Source organism: Gymnodraco acuticeps, unplaced genomic scaffold (assembly GCF_902827175.1).
Source record: "Gymnodraco acuticeps unplaced genomic scaffold, fGymAcu1.1, whole genome shotgun sequence".
Taxonomy (NCBI): Eukaryota; Metazoa; Chordata; class Actinopteri; order Perciformes; family Bathydraconidae; genus Gymnodraco; species Gymnodraco acuticeps.
In genome coordinates, this window is record NW_022990082.1 from 1872793 (window position 1) to 1895087 (window position 22295).

The following is a 22295-nucleotide window of genomic DNA, read 5'->3' on the forward strand; positions in this document are numbered from 1 at the left end:
ATTGCTTGCATTAAATATACTCATGCCTAATTTCTAGAATGATATTCTGTATTTTAGGCTTATAATGTATTAAATGCCACACACAAACACAATCATATACTATTTAAATGCCATTAAATGTCACCTGATGATGGCAATTTTGCGAGTTTGTGTCACAAAGACATTACATTTCACAGTGGATTAGAGAAAGCGATCGCATGAAATTGAAGGTACTGTGAGCCATTTCTGTGTAAACGTGAAGCCACCTTGAAAAGCTTATTTTACAAAATGGTTGCATTTTGACATTTTGAAATATGTCATCGAGAGTGAGCGTAGGCCAACTCTGACTCACAATAGGTTTTCATATCACATCACTTAACTGAACAGTTGCTGTTGTCAGCAGCAGAGTAAAGTAGATTCAGGTTCACGCTCATAAACTCCCACATTCCCCTATTTTCCCTCATGAAAACACACCGAAGGAGCTGTCGGTGACATGCTTTCATCCTGCCTGCTTGATGCATGGACTGAATATGGCACATTGTTGGGTTGTTAACATGTAGCAACAGCAAACTAATCATTTAAGCATGAAAGCTAGCAATCTGAAGCAACGATATTAGTCTTTTTTTTATATTTTCTACACTGCTGGAAACAGATTAACATTTGGATTTATCGTTGTTTACAGTGTTGGGCAAACTACTTTTAAATGTTAGATATTGAAATGATAAATTACTCTCTTGATGGATGGACGGATTGATAGATGGATGGATGGATAATGACTCAAGCAGCTTCTTTCCTTCACCTATTTTCTCCATTTCCCCCCCTCCATTACCTTCCATTTTGAAACCCAACCAGGCAGATACATTGAACATATCTTGTGTGTCATTCACTGCTCAGCACTTTTTTACCATCTCCATGATTACCCTTTAAGTTATGATGTTCTCAAATCACACACGGGGTGTTTTTCTTTCTCCTTTCTGCTGTTGATTTTAGAAAAGAGCCTGTCTCTAATGACTTTTCTCATTCAGCGAATCCCTTTTACAGTATGTCATTTCAAAGGCAGCCTTTCCATCTCCCCAGCCCTGTATATCACCAGCTGCCTCTCTGCAGCGGTGGGAGTCTATCACTCCGTTTCACAGGAAATTGAGCACACACCCACGTCAATGTATTTCTCTCCAGCGTTGCAATGAGTCAGGGTCACACAGACATCCACAATTGTACACACATATGATTGCAAATGTACACACATGCATAAACAATGTACAAGTAGAAATGTTCCCAGACTTTCAGGGGAACTGCACTCTGTGTTCTGCAAAGCATCCCTCTGCTCATACATCATTACGTGAGTCTGGGTGTTATTATGGAGAAGATGCAGTGTATTAGATGGCCTGGCACATTGTGTCAGGGGCTGCAATCCTATCAGGATGGATAATAAAAGGACACTTAATCTAGCCAGTTCCCTACAGTCCTTTTTGCTCACAGAATAGAAATTCCTGACGTCCGCTCTGCGGTCTAACCGTCCTTGTCAAATTCTCTTCCTCCCTCCATCCCATCCTAAAATATAAGAGCAATAATTACGACTTAATCTCCTCAATCTCCACCTTCATCCTGCAAAATGTTTCCCACCAAGACATAGAGTTATAGCCCAGCAACATAAAATCTGTTTATTACCTCTTTTGCAACGCTGTTATGTGCCATAAAAATAGATGCCTATGCCAGTATGCACGGCTGGGTGATGACTAGCTAGTTTATGAGGGTCTTGGCTCATCGGGGGACCTGGGATGAGAGGCTGGAGGTTGTCGAGTCAGCACCCTGTCCTTCACCTGGCGAGCATCCGTCATGATAAACTGGCACAACATACGTAAAAACATCCAATATGTCACCTTTTAGAAAGTCATGGAGTTCCGGACGTGTCTCTACGTAATGTCTGCCCACTCTACTCTTTTTCTGTTCGAGGATGAGCTCAGTCAGGATATTGAAGAGCATAATGCTGGCTCACTGCCTGTCATAGTTTGTCAACATTTGAGGCACTTTGGTAATGCTCTTTCCCTGTACGAAATCAATTATAAATTCACATTTGTCCCACTCTGTCTGTCTTTACAGTGGAGAATAACCCATGCCAGACCAACCCGTGCCTCCATGGAGGGAGCTGCCTGCAGGAGGGGGATGGCTATAGCTGCTACTGTCCTCAGGGCTTCTCTGGAGAGAGCTGCGAGATTGGTGAGTCACTGCGGGGTCGGGGCTGAGCGGGGAGAGGTCAGAGGTCAGCAGCTGAACACAGATGCTGTGTCGCTGTGGAATAAGGGTAAGCGAGACATGCATACTGTATGTTGGCATAACATTTACCAGATGTACTCGACTGTGCAGTGAATTCTAGAGAAAGCAACAACTAGTTCCCTTTGTGGGTTTTCTTTCCTTGTTTGTGCTGGTAGGACTCTGTATTCAATGCTCTCAAAGCCAAGATGAGTTTTCCTGTCAGGCCCAGTAGTTTTGGTTGAAGCTCCCCGACTGAAAGTGAACTGGGAATATCCGTAAGCGTCAAGTCAGCCAGTTGTGACAGAGGTTACTGAATCCTTGTTATATGTGCTCAGCTGTGTGTGTGTGTGTGTGTGTGTGTGTGTGTGTGTGTGTGTGTGTGTGTGTGTGTGTGTGTGTGTGTGTGTGTGTGTGTGTGTGTGTGTGTGTGTGTGTGTGTGTGTGTGTGTGTGTGTGTGTGTGTGTGTGTGTGTGTGTGTGTGTGTGTGTGTGTGTGTGTGTGTGTGTGTGTGTGTGTGTGTGTGTGTGTTTTCCCCTTCTGCCCCAGGAGTAGTTGGCAGCTCATCTTTCCTCTCAGCTGTGTGAAGGGAGATTGCGGCTGTCAGAAAATGGCTGTGCACTGTTTTTGTTGCGTGTGTATGTGGCAAAGAGACGCAAGGACACATTGGCCACAAAGGAGCCATGATCAGGATCAGTGAAGGATGTAGCCGCTGATTAAAGTGCTGAAGAAAAACTGTAAAATAAAGTAGGTGTGGCATTTACAGAACATATCAAAGTGACTTTCTTAGTTACGAGACATAAACCCTAGGAGTAGGTTGTCATTGAGCTGTAACACATCGCAGTTGGTTCAAAGTTGTTGTTGTTGTTGACGGCGTTCAGTCTGGAACATTGATTCGTTGTCCAGGCCAAAGAACCATGGGTTGAATTGAAGTAAATATTAGATGACGTGCTCAAGTGACCCTCTTTTGTGGTGTAATTTGGAACCATTGGAACTGTAGTCTCACATTTTTGTCTTTCAAAGCTTCTCTTCGGCAGTTGTCTTTTTTCCAAAGCTTGTTTTGAGCACTGAGCTCAATCTGCTCTATCTAAGGCCTTGCAGAAAATCAAAGGCCATTCCTGTTTTAAATGTGAACTGTTATTATACAGATGCACCATCAGCATTCCATATCCTGGATGTCCTGAAATAAAAATGACCAGAATAAATGTTATACCTTTTGCTAGTCCTGACTTCTCGAACTCTGAGAGATCCATATTCATGTGTAGGCAGAACAAAGGCCAAGCTGAGGTTTTAAGGGTCAATGCTTTTGGAGAAAGGTCATAGATCAGGGGTCATATGGGACATTTTGTCCTGGGTCTGATTATCAATAACCTTCAATTATTTTTAGCAAATAGTACATATTATGCAGCATTAAGGTGTGCCTGTGCATTTAAACCATTGGAGATCAATCAACAATCTGCCAGTGGATCAATAACTTGTGACAAATGTATGTAAACTGCATCAATTACACACACATGTAGTTTCTAATGAATCACTGCAGTCAATGTGGTTTAGGTTTGTTATTGAGACCTAATGCGATGAGAATAAATTAGGACATTTAAGCCTTACATAACGTCCACAAGGTTCCGTTGCGTGCTTCAACTGAGACCCTTCCCATTTACTTTGAATGGGGTGACGTCAAGCTTTGTCGAACTGCATTGTGGTTCCCGTCGCGTCGCTTTGCCTCCGTTGCTCGCTTCGAAAGTTGAGAAAAGTTCAACTTTTCAAGCGGCGACGGAAGCGCCAGCCAATCAAATCATATGCCAGTACAAGCTCTAGCCAATCAAACCGCGTGCTTGTGTGTCCGGGGCGGGAGATGAATGTGATTGGTTGTTAGTCGTGCGCCAGACACGCCCACCGGCAAGCTTACGAACCGTGTGGACGTACCGTTATGTCGGGAGGAAAGCACATTCATAAAATATTTGTTATTTACTCATTACTTGATCGTAGCTTGATCATATAGCCTACTGATTTCCAAGATGGCGCCGGGTTGTCTGGCAGGCCGTCCAAGCATCTCTGTTTTAGTACTAGTGTTTGTTCTGTGTCTGTTTGCTCAGTGACAAGGACCATAGACTCTCTGTTAGTATACAACCGACACGAGCTGCTTAAGATCGATGAAAATGTGGGCTTTTTTGCGAAGTTTGGCCAGGGTGGACACACCCCCCCTCCCCCCTCCCCCCCTTCTATCGGATGTACCTGCACACCTACTGCGGGCCGGGCCCTCGTTACCCCGAAGACGCAGACGCCGAGGCACACGCAGTGGCCGGCTGGTTAGGGTGAAAGAGTGGCTAGCGTGGTCTCCTGAGCTGGCTCAGCACCCTTTTCCCCCGGAATATGGACCTTGTTTTCGCCGCCTGGCCTCCCCGACGCCCCCTTGCCATGGTCGGCACCTGGCTGGTACCTGTCGCTGACCCGACTCAAGATCTGCATATCCTGCGCCCCCAGTGGTCTCGCCTCTCCCCCCCGCTGTAGTGAACCGCCGCAACCTTCGGTCGCTGGGTCGTGAAACTCACGCGACTGTTGCCCCGGTTCCAACTAAAGGCTCGCTGATAAACGCGAGATCGATCGCAAACAAAACTTCATCATCCAGGACTTCTTCACGTCACATGCTGTGGATGTGCTTTTTATAATGGAAACCTGGATATCTGCGGGTGAGTCTGCTGCTTTTACAGAGCTATTGCCTCCGGAGTGCAGTTTCATTAATTCTCCACGGGTCGTGGAGGAGGTATAGCGACTGTCTTTAGGAGCAGTTTATACTGCAAACCCACGCCGTCTATCTCATTCTCCTCCTTTGAACTGAGCCTGTTTGAGCTGGGACGGATTAATCCTGTACTGTGTGCGGTGGTCTACCGACCGCCCAAGTACAACAAATACTTTATAAAGGAGTTCTCTGAACTATTGGCCGGTATCGTGACAAACTATGACAGCGTTTTAATTGTCGGGGATTTTAATGTGCATGTCTGTTGTATCTCGAAACCACTAGCTAAAGACTTTCTTGATGTTTTATATGCTTTTGACTTCATACAACATATCTCTGGCCCCACGCAAGAGCATGGGCACACATTAGACCTTGTCTTATCCCATGGTCTGCCCATTTCAAATGTCAATGTGTGTGAGGCAGCTTTATCGGATCACCTGCCTGTGCTATTTGATTTTATTCTGCCCTGTCATAGTCTTAAATCATGCGCTCCTGTCCGTCACGGTCGTATGATGAAACCTTCCACTGCTGCTAGTTTTCTCTCCTGCCTTTGTTAAATTAACACAGTCTGATAATATGTCCGCTGACTCCATGGACACTGAGCTATTAACCTCAGCCTTTCTCTCTTCCTGCACTGGAGCTCTTGACATTGTTGCTCCCCTGAAACTCATGCGCCCCAAAGTTAAATCTGAACCCTGGCTCAATGACGTCACTCGTGCTGCCAGGCGTGAGTGCCGGCAGGCTGAACGCAGGTGGAAGAAGGACAAGCTTCATGTAACTCGTGACATTTTGAAAGAGAGTTGGAGAAAGTATCAGAGCACTGTAAAAGCTGAAAAGATTAGTTACTTTTCTGATATTATTTCTAGTAATTTAAACAAACCTCGTGTTCTCTTTAAAATAATCGATGCTATGTTAAACTCTCCTTTATCCACTTGTATTGATGCTTCAACTGAGATGTGTGAAAAATTCCTCTGCTATTTTATAGACAAGATCTCCACTATTAGAGCCAGTATCTCACCACCCTCTTTTGACCCCTCCATTGACTTCACATGCACTGCTGTCTTCCAGCAGTTTGGACCTGTGTCGTTGTCATCTCTCAGTGACATTGTTGCTAAATTAAAACCCTCATCTTGTCCCACAGACCCAGTCCCTCCTCGACTTTTTAAAGAGGTATGGGACACTATTGGACCTAATGTCCATAACATTATAAATAGCAGCCTAGAGTCCGGTTCTGTGCCAGTTTATTTCAAACAAGCTGTTTGAAATACCCCTGATAAAGAAAACTAATCTGGACACTTCTGTCTTCTCAAATTACAGACCCCATCTCGAAGCTTCCTTTTATTTCAAAGATATTGGAGAAAACCGTACTCTTACAGCTGCAGTCTTTTATACATGCACACAATATTTTCGATATTTTTCAATCCGGTTTTAAAGCGCTTCACAGTACTGAGTCTGCCCTTCTAAGAGTATTCAATGACCTCCTGGTCACTACAGACCCTGGTGACTCTGCCATCCTTATGCTCTTAGACCTCACAGCTGCCTTTGATATGATTGACCACTCCATCCTTATCTCTCGTCTAGAGCACAGTGTGGGTATCAGGGGCACTGCCTTAGAGTGGTTAAGGTCCTATCTGTCCAAGAGATCTTTCTCTGTTACGCTTGGTGACTTTACATCCTCTTCTGCCCCCTTATCCTGTGGAGTTCCCCAAGGTTCTATTTTGGGGCCTATTTTATTTTCCTTATACCTTCTCCCCCTTGGACTGATTTTTAGAAAATATGGCGTCTCCTACCACCTTTATGCGGACGACTCCCAATTATATCTACCCCTAAGAAAAAACACTAGCTCTCTGATGCCCCTGGTTGACTGTCTTAATGACATAAAGGCCTGGATGGCGCTAAACTTTTTAAATATAAATGAGAGCAAAACGGAGGTAATTGTGTTTGGACCAAATGGTGATGTCCCTTCCATTGACCTGGGTTCCCTGCAACAGTTTGCAAAACCCATGGTCACAAATCTGGGTGTCAAAATCGACAGCTTTTAAATTAGATAAACAAATAAACTCTGTGGTTAAATCCAGTTTTGATCACTTGAGGCTCCTGTCCAAAATTAAACCGGTTTTATCCTTTTTAAACTTTGAGCGTGTAATTCATGCCTTTGTTTCAACTCGTTTAGATTATTGTAATGCACTTTATGCCGGCCTAAATAAGATTTTGCTGGCCCGCCTGCAGCTTGTACAAAACGCTGCGGCGCGGCTGCTTACAGGAACCCGCAAGTTTGACCACATCACACCAGTTCTGGCTTCGCTCCACTGGCTTCCTGTCCATTTTAGAGTCCATTTTAAGATTTTATTGTTTGTTTTTAAATCTCTTAATGGGCTGGCCCCAGAGTACATCTCCGACCTCTTACAGGTGTACACCCCCTCAAGGGCTTTGAGGTCGGCTGATCAGCTGCTGCTTGTAGTCCCAAAAACAAAACAAAAGACCAGGGGAGACCGAGCGTTCTCATCGGTAGCCCCCATGCTCTGGAACGACCTGCCCCCTCAGGTTAAATTGTCGCCCACTCTTGAAGTTTTTAAGTCCCCGCCTAAAAACCCACCTCTTTTCCCTCGCTTACCAGTCAGTCTGAGCTATGTCTTACCTATTTGTATGCTTTTACTGTATGTCCATAGCCTTTATGTGCCTTGTATTTATTCTTATGTGTGCTTTTTTATCTTTTCTTATGTGTGCTTTTATCTATTCGTGTAATATTATATTTTATTATAATGTTATATTCATTGTGAAGCACTTTGGCAAACCCTCTGTTTTTAAACTGTGCTATATAAATAAAGTGGATTGGATTGGATACTTCTGTGCTTACGTCTCTGTCCTCCAGCTCTTTTTCTCCTAGGAGTGTTTAATTACCTTTCCCAGTGTTACTAAAGTGTTGATGTTGATTATGTTGCTAACAGCTGCATATCTGATGTTTCTACGGCCATAGGCAAAAAGGTTAATTGCTTTTTACAGCAAATGCTTGACCAGAATTTTAACCAACTTAACACAGTGCTGTGCGATACTGTGCCTTCATTTATTTTTGTTTATTTGTACATCTACAGCTTCTATTTCTCCTGCATTATTCATGGTTGACCCAAGGTCACATTTGTTCTCCTTAGGTGCCTAACGAGTGTAGATTCATACATCACAGCCATGTCATAGCCTACTGTATAGAGACGCAAATAAAGTAATATCTCCTGTTCTGCTCTTCACATAAAATTGTTATTTAGTAAGAAATGAGGCAGTGGCACTACCGATGCAACACACCTAAAAGGCTGTCTCCAGGACTTCGCTTGTAGCTGCAATTATTTGGGTAGAAGCGTTTTAGGGAGCTGCATTATTGATGGCCTGTGTTTCCACTGCAGTTCTCTGGTTAATATTTATGAGGGAAAGAGAGAGAGAGAGAGAGAGAGCGCGGGAGAAAAGCTGTGGACGTTTCAGTGTTAGCTCCACAGATCCTCTAGATTCGGAGATTAGTCCTTTGCTTCATCTGTATTCCTTACCTGATCTAAATTGATTCAGGGCTGTCAGTTAAGACATAGACAATACCATGTAACACTTTTTATCGAAATCTCAGCTTTAGGTTTTTATATATCATTAATCAGCAGAATTGTTTGTTAAAGTCTAGATAGTGCTGCAGGATGTGTGATTAATGAGGCACTATACAGCCTGTCAGTTTGATGGCCATGTGTTGAGATACAATAATGAATTATATTCTCTTTTCCCAGAAGCTGAAATAAACATTTGTTCACAGATATGAGAGAATAAAGTATAGCCCAGAATAGAGATGTAAATACCTCTGGGGGGGGTTGTTATCTTCTAGTCATTATGTTGAGATAAAATAACCAAATATTTCTATCTAAATGTCTCTAATCATTCTTGTTGTAGCGAAAGTCGGTCCTGTTGCTATGGGAATATATATTTGTATGGGTATGTATTCTCTCATTATAATGGGATAACTTACAATGTGATCATTTGAACAAGGACATAGAGTTTGGTTACGTCATGTACTTCCTATGTGGGAGTCCAGGGCCTTCAAGTGTACTGAAGATCAGTCAAGCTACAGTATGCAACACAGTCAACATGTCACTTACTATCTGTGATGCATCATTGAACAAATCCACCAGATGTTGTATTCTACAAAATAAGTATACAAGTACAAATGGCATGTAAACATAATAAAAAAGGCACTTTATAGACTGTATAATTTATCTCTGACTCTCTAATGAGAAATACACATGCACTACATTCTTTAATTGACTGTTTTACTTTAAAATAGACCAAATGAACTTAAAATGAGGGATATAATGCCCTTTATTTAAGGGGAAAATGACTTGGTAATGAAAGTAACAATACATTAATATTCTCAGTATGAAAATCATGATAGTAATGATAAAAACAGGTACATTATAACTTAACAATTAATAATAAATAACGAAGATAATTGCAGCAGTGCTTTAGTGCTAAGCAAAGTGCAAAAATAAAAAGCCTCAGCTAGTTGAATAGCGAAGTCAATAGAGTTCAATTTCTCTTTAAATATTTAGGAAGCTGGTTTTTCTGATATCTATAGGTAGAGTGTTGTGCTCTATAGTTTTTGGATGTTATTGACAAAGGCTGCTTCTCCGATTTTTGCTCGGCTGTTGCTGAAAAAAACCCAAAGCAGATGATCGCAATGTTCTTGAAGGCAAAACAGTGAAAACAAAGGAGTTAGCAATAGAGCTTAGTCCCAAAGATTAAGGCCTTTGTATAGAAGAAGGAAAACCTTAGAATCAATTGTAAATGTTACAGGAAGCCAGAGCACAACATCCTGCCTGACATGCCCTCTGTTCTCGGTTCTGGGTTTTCGCCTGCAGCAGAATTAAAAATTAGCTGCCATGTTTAAATTCTGTCGGCCTTGTTTTCTTTTGTGGATCTTTAAAAATCAAATGTCATTCTTGTTGACAGCAGCAGCTATTTTTGTTTAGTTCAAATGCAGTTTGTTGTGGAGGAAATACATTAACCTGTCGCAGTCTATCGCTGAAGACGGGTCATCAAATCTCCGTGATTCATACCAGAGCACGAGTTAGGGAAATCATTTCTGTTGGACTGCTGATTGTTCTTCAGAACAACCATTCAGCAGAGAGGGAGCGAGCAGGCAGGCAGATAAATCACTTTCTGTGAGACATTCAAATGCATCTGGACCAACCAACAAGAAGCATTATTTTATTTTTGGCAATCCGCAACAGATTCCAAACAAATAGCTGGTAGACACGTGTTTTTGTATTAGAAATGCAGAATACGTAGTGAGGTCAAGGTGGTAAGTGCTCCTCTTCACAGGAGGAAATTACTTTTATCGCACTCTCATCCTGTCTTTCAACCGCATGTCCCTCGTCCTCTCCATCTATCTTCCTCGGGGACCTGTGTGGATCCTCCTCCATTTTCTACGTCTTTATCATCTTGAGTTAAAGGACATAAAACTACCTGAGCTGCCATTTCTTTTTCCATGTCGTTCTCTCACTCATACATTTTTTTAAACAACTCTTCGAGAGCAGATGGGCACAACACAACACATCTGAAAAAGGCAGAGACACCTTCACTGTCCTATCAGAACGTAACAAACTACATTCAGGCAGATTCACAGGTGGTTCGAATAACTCCCAGGTCAATTTCAGCCAAATAAATTGAATAGCAAACATCTCCTATCTGAGCACACAGACATGTCCTCAAGTTTATTTTCTGCTCGACACGGACCAACCTGATGCCTTTTTTATATTATTATTTTGCACCTCCCCTCTCTCTGGCCTCATTTCTAATCATGTGATAAGATCTGAGTTCTCTCTCCCACTTCTCACCTCTCTCCTTCCTCGTGCGGTACATTTTTATAGGAAAATGTATGCATTTATTTCTCTGACCACGTCTTCCTTTCTCTATCATTTTCTTTGTCTCACTTCAATCATTTTTTTATTCTCCTTTCATGTTCAGTCCATCTCCCTGCCTTCTCTCTCCCCCCCTCCTCACCCTGTTTGGTAAGACCTACAGCACAGCACTGCATTGAAATTGCTCCGCAGTGCAGATATTGGGGTGAAAACAAGCCTGTAGCCCCCCAGCATTTCTCCTAAATAACACATTTAATTTCCTGCCACACTTCCTCTCTCACCCACAACCCCTAACCTCTCTCGCTCACTTTCTCTCCATGGCTCCCTCCTTCCCTCTGTATCTCTCTCTTGCTCTGTATTTTCCTGTCAAAGGCCAATATAATTATTCATACAGAAATGCCTCTGTACTCATGCATAAAATGAAACTTTTCAAGCTCACACGCTCACTCACCTGCATACTCGAATTGCAAATAGGCTCACAAGGGTGTGCATGAAAAATATTCTCCTTTAACGTCTTTTTTTTGTGTTGACTCTTCCTCTCACACAGATCCAGCCTCCCACACACACCTGTCTGGGCCAGTCTTATATAAACCAATATCTACCTGAGAACATATGAAGATTGAATGCATTACTCATGTTTGAAGAGGCCAAGAGAAAAGCTCCTGCTGGGCTTCTGTATTAACTAATTCATCCTCTGGGACCCACTCCTCACATCAGCTCACATGATTGAGCTTGAAAGATTCATGAGGTTGCGGCTATTAATATCATTGGCCCCTAACCCACCTCACTAGTGTGTCCACAGATCGGAGAGATGAGGTCAAGGGGATAGAATGAGAAGGACAAGATTATGGATGAGGATAATGGTGCTTTGTTGTAGAGACAGGCTTTTCGAACATTTGTCCTCCAAAATCATGTAGTTTTAGGCAGCAAGAGAAAATGCTGAGAGCTAGACATATTTATGTAAAATAAACAGACTTATAGCCAAACAAGTTGTACAAAAGATTGCAGATGATTAGATTTGCAGTGAGTTGCAAGGATATGTGGAGAAAGACGGATGGAAAGGGCCAGTGCTGCCTTGCTGCACCACACAGGACATCACATTCAGTCCTTCATTAATGATGGAATGGATTTATGTGTTTGGGCTCCCAGTCCTCCAAGTTCAAGTGCTTACGTCAATACAGTCTAGAGTTTTTACTGCCCTTTCTTGGCTTTTAATTTTCCTGCAATATGAGATTCAATGCTAGACACAAGGTGAAAGAATGCAGCTTTAGAATGATGAATAATGTAATGAAGACCTGCTCACATATGGTACAACAGCACATACTCTACAAAGATGGTGGGGGTAAATACAGGAAATAGCAATTATGGTATATGTTGGCAAATAATCTGTTCCCTTTTCTCTGCAATAAACCTCCTGGGACCCAGAGGTTTTGTGACAATATAAACATTCTTGTTTTGTAGTGAAAAAATACTTCTCCTCATAATCTTGAATATATTTAACTTAAAGAGCCTGTGACAGCATCCCAACAACTGTTTGTGCAATGAAATATTGGGCTACTAGTAATCTCGAACCGTCAGTTTAAAAAAGAAAAAGCGATACCGTTCCGTTAAATATCAATAATTTCGAACATCGCGGGAAATTCCTTCGACTCATTTTGAAGTTTTGGGGGGAAGCCGGAAGTGACGTCAATGCGGGAACGCTTCACTGTGCAGCGAGAGAGCCAAACACGGACAAAGTGTGTTGTCATGCGTAGAAATGGTGAATTACTGAGTTTAGGCACGTTAATAACGTTTTAATGAAGTTGACTACAGTATATTCATATTTGTCAGTGCTTTCATGTCAATTCGGCGAACATAAACATAAATGATCGTGGTGAAGATGATGATTACATTAGGATTAAAAATCGGTAGTGAGAGCTACTGCATTTCCTCCCGTAGGATGTGATATAAAAACAAATCGATTATTTTTGTAGTTGTAAACTCAAGTGGATGAAACTACATTTATTAGTGCTTTCGTGTCAATTCGGCGAACATATGATACATTAAATGATCCTGAGAATGATGATTAAAAATCGTTTGTTTGTGCCGGTCTGCATTTCCTGATGAGAAAACAAACCGATGCTTTTTGTAGTTGTACACCAACATGGATGAAACGTGTGTTTTTTTCACCACAATGTTGGGGAAATTAATGGATAAAATGCACGGATTATTATTATTATTATTCCCACTCCGATCGGGACACCAGGTCCACCGTTTCCCCGCAGCGAGGCTCCCCCCGTTGACAGTTTACGTGGGCTGGGTGCAGTCGCGGACTGGCCATTGGGACGAATCCCGATGGGCCGCTACCGAAGTGGGCCGGTCGGATAAATCACTAGCACATCGCCCATAGGCGGCGCGTGAGGCTCAGGTTTGGGAAGGCTAAATAACTTTTTTTACGCCTCCGGCGTCTATAGAAAAGAGATCAACTCAGTGTGCGGAGTTTAAATCTCTCAAGTCATATTACAGGATAAAGGAAATACAGTTTAAACTGCCGTAGGCCTATGCAGAGAAGACGCCGACGTGTCGCACTTATCATTCATATTACATCATCAATCAGATCATCGATCATATAATATCATAATATATCATATATTTCCTTATCTGCCGTGTCTGGCCGTGCAACACTTACAGTGTCACATACTGTATGCAGAAGTATTATTTTTAGCAACACATTATGTTGACGAAACACTCGAGACAAATGTAATTAAAGTCAGATCCACTCGTGTCTTAGACGTGAACGCGCTCTCAGCTGGTGAGAGAAACCCTGGCTTGATTTACCGAGTTGATAACCAGCGTCGTAGGACCGCTTAGCGAGATCTCGTTTGTTAGTTTGTTGTTGTTAGTTTGTTTGTTACTCAAACATATCCAGGGTCTGTTGAACTGGCTTCGTAGTACAGGGCACAGGTGGCTGGCAGCGCTAATGTCAAAGACACAGACATTGCATTATATTTGTATTTTACCCAGGATGCAGTGACACAAATATTTACATATTTACATTTACTATCTACAGCACCCGCCGCCCCTGACATCCCCCACTCCCCCCGTTGACAATTTACTAGCGGTACCGAAGTGGGCCGGTCGAGAGTCCCGGGATGATTTTTAGTCCCATTCCACCACTGGCTACATGACCGTATGATCGCCCATATTGACGCACCTAATTCCTAAACTTCTAACAGATACAACATAAACCGATCCTTCAGCCTCATATGAGCTCTCAGACACGTTCAAAATGAAACCGTCTGAGCTGTCTGAGCTTGCTGCTGTGTGCACCATCGTGCATTTACATGCAGATGCTGGGATCCTGAACGGTGCAGCTGGAGCGCTGTGCCCGCAATGACGTCACACGTCATTTGGCGGGACTTGAAGAATCCCCGAGAAAATCCAGGAAATGGTCAACATTGAAGGGCAGATTAATGGTTATCAAAGTACAAATATCCAAAATCAGTTCAGTAACGGTTTTCAAGGGGACAATATTTACTCAAATTGATGGGTTTGGATGATGGGGGAAACTCGTGTCACAGGCTCTTAAGTGTAAACTTTGTTTTGCTAGTAATTTAAATGTGCAGCTGCAGCAGCTCATTCCAATTAAAAACGTAGAATGTAGAAACATGAGATGTTTGTTATGTAGATACACTTAGTTATTTTCCCAAAATGTGCTTATTTACTTTCTTTCTGTTAGTCACACAATTCTGTCAATAACAAAAACAACAAAGCTCTATGGTGCAAAATATGCCCCAATTAACAAAGGTTTATCTCATTTGTTTAAGCAATGCAAACACAGATTTGTAGAAACACCACATTGCAGATTTTATATTTAGTTAAGTGTAACTTGTTGTGTAATATTCTGGTTTTCTAAACAATTAGAACTACATGATTTATATAACAACATAGCGCAGTGACTGTGTTAACCCATGCAAGAGGTCTGCTTTGAGGCGGAGTATGTGTTTTTGGTGAGATTGATGACTAGCAGTTTGTCGGCAGCTGAGGAGCTCTGAAAGGGCGATGATTGGCTGGCTCAGCCCGTATTCACATGCCTCATTAATTCATCAACGCCATCGTATTCCTCAATCAACATTATGATTGGCTGTGCCCTCCCCCACCACAGAAGATACCACCAGCATTACTGCAATGCTGCCAATACAGGATAACTGAATCTAACTCAAACTGTGAAACATAGACACAACCACATAGTCAAAACTGGTCAACATAGACAATGGAGTCATAGGAAAATAACACATTTAGACACAACACAAAGATTCAACATTCAGCTAACACATGATGCAACCCCAGTACCTGCAGGCTGTGTACTAGTGTGTAGTTATACTCTATACAACACTTTAATAAAGAAATGGGTGGACTGTACCATTTCCCCGTACTTAATCAACGTGGTTACTCCGAGTCCTTCCTCTCCAAAATCCTCCGGACAATGAGAAGCAAAGGACATACTGCCGCGGAGTTTGAATGAAAATGCACTGTGTGTGCTACATGCAGTAATCTTTTGGTATAAACACCACCTGCAGATTAATGAGCTGCTGGCCAGGACTCACCTCTCGCTCTTCCCTCTCTCTCTCTCTCTCTCTTCTCGCATCTTTCTCAGTCTCTCGCAAGTCGTCTCTCTTCTCTACTCTTCTCTAAATTCTCTCTGTTTTTCTCTCTTCATCTCTCTCCTCTTCTTCTCTCTCTGCCTCAAAGTCCTCACTCTCGCTCTCTCTCATCTTCTCTCTCTCTCTCTAACACACATGTTTCATCTTTGTTTTCCCAATCTCCCATACACACACACATTCACACACCTGCCACCTTGAGTTGCTTCATCTTTACTTCTCTTCTTTGTAATTGCGTCTTCAGCTGAAGTATCGGCTGCAGTTAATGAATATGCATGTGTGTGTCTGATATGTGTTTGGTTTAGCTCAGCCCGTGTGTGTGTGTTTCTGTGTGTGTGTATCGTGCTGGATGGATTGAGGCAATGACTGGTATACACCGGGTGACAAGTGAAGCATATAAAAGGCTGGCCACGTAGAGAAGCAGATCAAATTGATTTCCCATGAAGAGAGGGAACAGGGTTTTACACATGGGGGCCTTATCAGTGTTCTCGAAACACTCACACAACAAACCACAACATACAGACACACTAACACCTGCACACTGGGACAAATATCATCTGGTATGAATCTGGATCACATAATGCTACATTCACATGAGTGGCATAAAAACACATGCAAACAATGCACACACATTTTCTAGCTCTAATGGTCCCCTTTAGAGGCATCCTGTGGAGTTGTGGACCACTGCTAGCACTACCAGTATTTTATTGTATAAGTGTCCATGTTTTTTTTTCTGCATGCTATCAAACACAAATCACATCTTGCTGTTGTGTTCACCCCATTCCACACATCAACAGTTGATTTGTGATAACGTGCCAACAACCATTTGCATTTGACACTGAAGAAGAAAAATGCTCGCTAGCAAACATAGATTTAAACGATGCTTAAATGCACTGAGAATGTAAGGTTAGCTTAGATTAACTCGAGCAGCTACAGTGCAGAGCTTGCAACGAAAAGGGTCGAAACATGTATAATATGAATTAGCAGCAGTTACAATAATCTTATTTAGCAGATCTATCCATAAATATTCAATTATAACACTCAATTTGAGTTTGACTTTTATCTGACTCACTCACTTAATAAGAAATTAACATAATTATATCAGAACTTGAAGTTGTTATGTAGGTCTACAAAGGCTATTATTGTCTAATAATTACGTATAACAATCAAAGGTTTCATCAAGTGAATCAGCCCTCAAATAAACATCCCATTTATTTGAAAGCCTCTTTCAGAAACGTAAATGACCAAATGTTCTTCCTTTTGCATGATGCTCTTTAAGTATGTACGGATCCTCGAAGAAGTCTAAACACATGTTATACAGGTCCATACATTTACAACAGTATGTACACATACTGTACACATCAAGTGAACTACCCATACCAAACAGTACAAAAGTCATTTCATATTTTTCCTTTCCGGTGCCGGACAGAGATTCTGAAAAAAGAGACAAGAATGTGACAAAGAGAAATGATGCAATAAATATAGCATGAAAGAGACACAGACAAGATGACTAGAAGGATACAGCCCTTGACCAGGCCTGAGTGTGATTGACTGTCAACACAAATTATCTAAAAAAAAATAGAAAACTAATCTTTCCTTAGATATACCAGAGGCCGTTTGTTTGGTTCATGAACCAGTTATTTTCAGAAATAGATCTAAAAGATTCAACATCAGAGCTTCTTTAACTCAGAACACATCCTTATATAATTTCTCTGTCAATGATTAATAGATTCTGATAGCACTAAGGAAAAAATAGATGAATTCCACTCTACTATTTCCTCTTTAATATGTCCAGAAATAGCGACAGGAGGCAGAGAATAGCCTGTCATTCACCCCTCTGGGGGAACTGCTCTACTTTAAGAAGTAGAAGATATTTTTTAAGTGTGTACGCTGACAGAAGTAAGAACCAAAAGATAAGAAAGGAGGAAATGGAGTAAGGAGAATGGAAGGATTAATGGTAAAAGTTAAGGAAAGGTAACGGAGAAAGGACACGAAGAAAGAACCGGGTGGAAAGGCATATAGAGTGAAGGAAGGAAATAGAAAAAGCAGCATTAACAATCCCTTTTAGGAGACGTCTAGCTCCTTTAAGCTGAGAGTCGAGGTGTGTTAATGATCTCACCCTGGGTGTCTCAAGCAGATACAGTTATCAAAGAACAGGCCAAACCATGTAATGCCCAGAGGGAAGTGCTACTGCTAACACCAGAAGCCCTAAAGGGACACCTGCAAACCCTGCTGTTTCCAAGGAAATTAGCCTGGTGGGACCACGGGGCAAAGGAGGATAAAGCAACCATTTAACACATCTCCAGAGGGAGAGAAAGGAAATAGGTGAAGAGGCTCAGGATGACTAATGAAAAAGCAGTATGCAAAGCAGAGAGGGAAGGAGGAAATATCTGGAGACACGAAGAGGAGAAATAAAGGGAAAGCATTCAAAAGCAAGGGCACGTCTACAAATGCTGATAATTCTCTGAATGTATTTGTTATTTTCCTTTTTTATTTGTAATTCTTCCACTATCTCAGTTTCTTTCCCCCTTTCTGTGAGGAGACAGAAATAGAGATTGAGGCAGTATGATACTGGTGGCGCTGTGGCTCTGTGGCAGCTTGCTTGGCTTCTCCTGCTCCTGGCTGCTTTTTCCTGCCTCTTCCCACACAAACATATAAACAGACACTGCATATGGAGCCAGTGAATACACGAGCAACACACACACACACACACACACACGTGATTGGAGTCAGACTGTCAGAACGGAGGGCTAGCAGAGCGATGTGAGATGTTGTGACACTTTGCCTCATTACATTTTCCCCTGGCTGTTATGAGTGTGCAGTAGTGCTGTCCAACCAAAGCTGGGACCTGTCTGAAACTGGGCGCACACACGCCTCCAATGCATGAATACCCACATACAGTAAACAATGTTGCAATACATGAATTAAGTCAAATCATTTTGCTGTTATTGTATGTCATATCACTGATTTTTTTGGAAATGTCTACAAGGCAGGTTGAAGGCTCACTTTGCTTGCCTCCCCTCGACACACAAAGAAATCTGGTAAACCCAGACACAATTTGGATTGTTGCCTCTCAAAAACACCGCCAGGGCTCAAAGATGTACAGTAACTGCGTCTGGGCCTAGCGCTCAGGTACTATATCCCTGCTCATTCTAACATGTTGGCAAGTGGAATAGATGGAGTATTTTCTCAATATTTACCACAAACCCCAGTGATTTTTCCTCCAGACGCTGGATCCTCTGATAGGTTGTATCAGCGTTGAGCCTTGGGCTGTACCATAGCTGCCTCTGTAGTGTGTCTGTTTCCTCTCCTACCCGCGGATCCTGATCCCTTTATAATCAAACCCACCCGAACACAGCTGAGGGCCCGGAGACTCTACTGAATACTGCTAGCACAAACACTCATCTAAATACAGACACACAGAGAAACCACAAACAACTCACTTGTCCATTCAGATAAACACACACTCACAGGTGCCAGCAGAACACAGATGTATGCTTTATGTATTGTATTTTAGAATAACACTTACTACATGTGTGATTCTAAAACCAATGTTAAATATTGTTATAGTTGGGCACCAGGATTCATTCTTAACCTTGAATACTGCATTCATTGTCTTTTGTGGAAACCAGTTCTGTTATTCCTCTCTAAAGACTCAAGTACGTCTTGTCCTTAAAGTAAGACTGAGAGAGTATTCTGGTTCTTGGAAACAGCAGATGATAAGACACTCCCACGTCAAGGTTCAAGCTTTCACACCTAGGTAAAATCCTCTGCTCAATATAATGTAATATGAACACAAGCTCCGGAGCAGCTGCTAAATGGACCTCAAAGCAAGGTGAGGTTTTCTGCAAACATTTTGCAATACATATCATAGTTTGCGATTCAGTTTCTCTGCTATTTATTAGGCAGAAATATCACATTCTGTTCGGTGTGTGGAAATTGTATCATTATGTAGGCTTATGTTCTTTGTATGGCCACTGAATTCAACCCACATTCTGCCATCATCTTCATGTATCTCTGTGCTTAAGAAGATGGACAGCAGCACACTCTGTAAGGCGTAATACAACGGTATATACACTAAATATATACTATTCCCTCTCCTTATTCTAAAGCAACCACACAGTTATCCTGCAGGCATTATGGGAACCCATGTTCCTCCCTCTTTCATATATTTTCAGTGAGTCACTTTCCAAAGCATACGTGTTTGCGACCCAAGATTTGAAATGCACAAAATATGGAAGGTATTTAATTAAATAAAATGTAATAGAGTGAAAAGCTTAAAATCAACACCTGTTATGACTTTATTCTCAAACCCCCTGCGCTCGGCTGTTCAACATTATTTTTCCTGTGATTCCTTTTTTTCTTTATCCTACCTATCAACATTGTCATTGTACCTACTGTAACCAAATATCGACCGAGAACTCCTCTCCAACTACAGACCTTATCTCTAACCTCCCGTTCCTTGCTAAAGTACTTGAGAAGGTCGTGGCCGCACAGCTCCAGTCTCATCTGTCTGACAATGACATGTATGAGACCTTCGATCAGGTTTCCGCCCCTGCACACAGTACAGAAACATGCCCTAATAAAAGTAGCCAACGACCCTACTGATGGCAGCCGATCTGGGTCACCCAGCATCCTGGTCCTTCTTGACCTGAGTGCGGCTTTCGACACAGTGAACCATACCATCCTCCACCGCCTCGAGACCTACACCAGGGGTGACGGACCCGGCTCTGAAGTGGTTCTCAAGCTACCTCACGAACTGGAAGTTCCACGTGTCTCTGGGGAGTTCAGGTCTGACGACACCGCAGTGACATAAGGGGTCCCACAGGGCTCAGTGCTGAGGGCCGATCCTGTTTTTAATCTATCTATTACCGTCTGGGTCATAATCATCAGACAACATAACATCAACTTCCACTGCTATGCCGCGACACTCAGGTCTACAATCAAAACACAACCCAATACCACCACTATCCAAACACTAAACACCTGTCCTGGAATGACATCCGCTCCTGGATGACCACCAACTACCTTCAGCTCAACAGCAGCAAGACGGAGCAATCCTGATAGGCACCACCGATCAGCTTGCCAAGGGCCGCAACATCAGCCCCTCCCTTGATGGTCAGCTCATTCCTCTCTCCTCCGTTTGTCACTAACCTCGGTGTAAGGTTTGACCCCACTCTGTCTTTCCAAGCCACATCAAACATATCACCAAGACCTCCCTTCTTTCACCTGAAAAAAACATTTCCGACTGAAGCCCTCACTCTCAACTGATGACATCAAAACAAACTGGTTTCATGCACTCGTCTTCTCAAGACTAGACTATTGCAATGCACTCCTCGCCGGTCTCCAGCCAAATCCATCAATCCGCTTGCAACTTGTCCAGAAACAGCACAGCCAGAGTTCCTCACCGGTACAAAAAGGTCCGCACACATACCCCCATACTTGCAAAAACTACACTGGCTCCCGGTCCACTACAGGATCCAGTTTAAGGTTCTGCTCCTCACGTACAAAGCCCTGAATGGACAAAGCCCAAAATACCTCTGTGACCTCATCCATACCCAGACATCTACCCGCTCTCTCCGCTCCAGCCATGCTCCTCTTCTTTACATCCCCCGCACACGTCTCCGAACAATGGGAGACCGAGCCTTCTGCTCACTCGCCCCGCGCCTCTGGAAACTCCCTCCAGATCAGCTGAGATCTGCCCCTTCCACCGAGGTCTTCAAAACCGGCCTTAAGACCCTCTTCTTTCGGTAGGCCTTCCAATAAACTTTGAGCATGGTACACCTGGAAGTAATGCATTTTATCGCTATCACCGACTTTTATTTTTGTACTTTATTTTTATATTTTATTTTTTGATTTCTTATTATTATTACAATTATTTGTTTAATCTATCAAAGTGTATTAGTATCCTTTGTTGTGAAGCACTTCGAGATTTGTCTTGGCAGATGAGAAACGCTATATAAATTAAATGTATTATTATTATTGTAAAAGTGTCTCTCTGTAGTGACTCAACATTCACAGGCATACATTAAATGTGTGCTTGCAGCTCTGGATATCCATTCTGCAAACATAAACATGTTGTGCCAACACACACTCACACATTGAATTGAATTGATTATTTAAAACAAGGGACAGTGTACATTAATCAACATATTAAAAACATGTAAAAGTACTCGAAGTAGCCAAAAGGCTAAGTTTTCATCCATAGTCCCTTTGCCAGATGGTGATAGACATCCTAAAGCAATAATAAAAATACCACAACATTGTTATACCATTGTACATATTTACAATAGATGACATCACTGAATACAGATAAGAGCAAGTCATGATAATAAATAAATAAATACAAAATGTACAATACACACTCATACACACACCTACACCCACACATCAGTGCTGACATGCACACATAATACCAAACATTTGTGGAGTGTGGTTAAGAAACTCTTTCTCTCCTGCACTCTTCACACACGCAATCCTAACATAAACATATTCATATAAAACCCATTCAAAAAAATTGCTAATGCTGATTAATGCTGCCTTACGCACACCAGCATTAGAGTTATTGACAGAACACAACACGCTCCATTGAGTGTGCATGCTGTCTGGACGAGCAGGCGGTTCAATAGAAAGGTATCCATCTTTGTAGAGGGGCTTGGAAATGGTCAATGCCTCTCAGCTAGCTAAAGGAAGTCAATCATCCAGGGTCTCGCACAATGAATGATGACAAACACAAAGAGCCTTTTAGCAAAAAGCCTTTGTGTGACAAACATTTCCATTTCAAAGCGTCCATTTTACAGGAC

General features: G+C 42.3%; 1 protein-coding gene across 1 annotated transcript in view; it reads left to right on the forward strand.

Annotated features, from left to right (window-relative positions):
* ncanb (neurocan b) overlaps window positions 1-22295 on the forward strand; it is a gene marked incomplete at its 3' end in the record, with an annotated part of 124565 nt that overhangs the window by 93851 nt on the left and 8419 nt on the right. The window contains exon 10 of the mRNA XM_034216250.1: window positions 2080-2196. Within this exon, the coding sequence (XP_034072141.1) occupies window positions 2080-2196 (117 nt within the window). The remainder of the gene's footprint in view (window positions 1-2079; window positions 2197-22295) is intronic.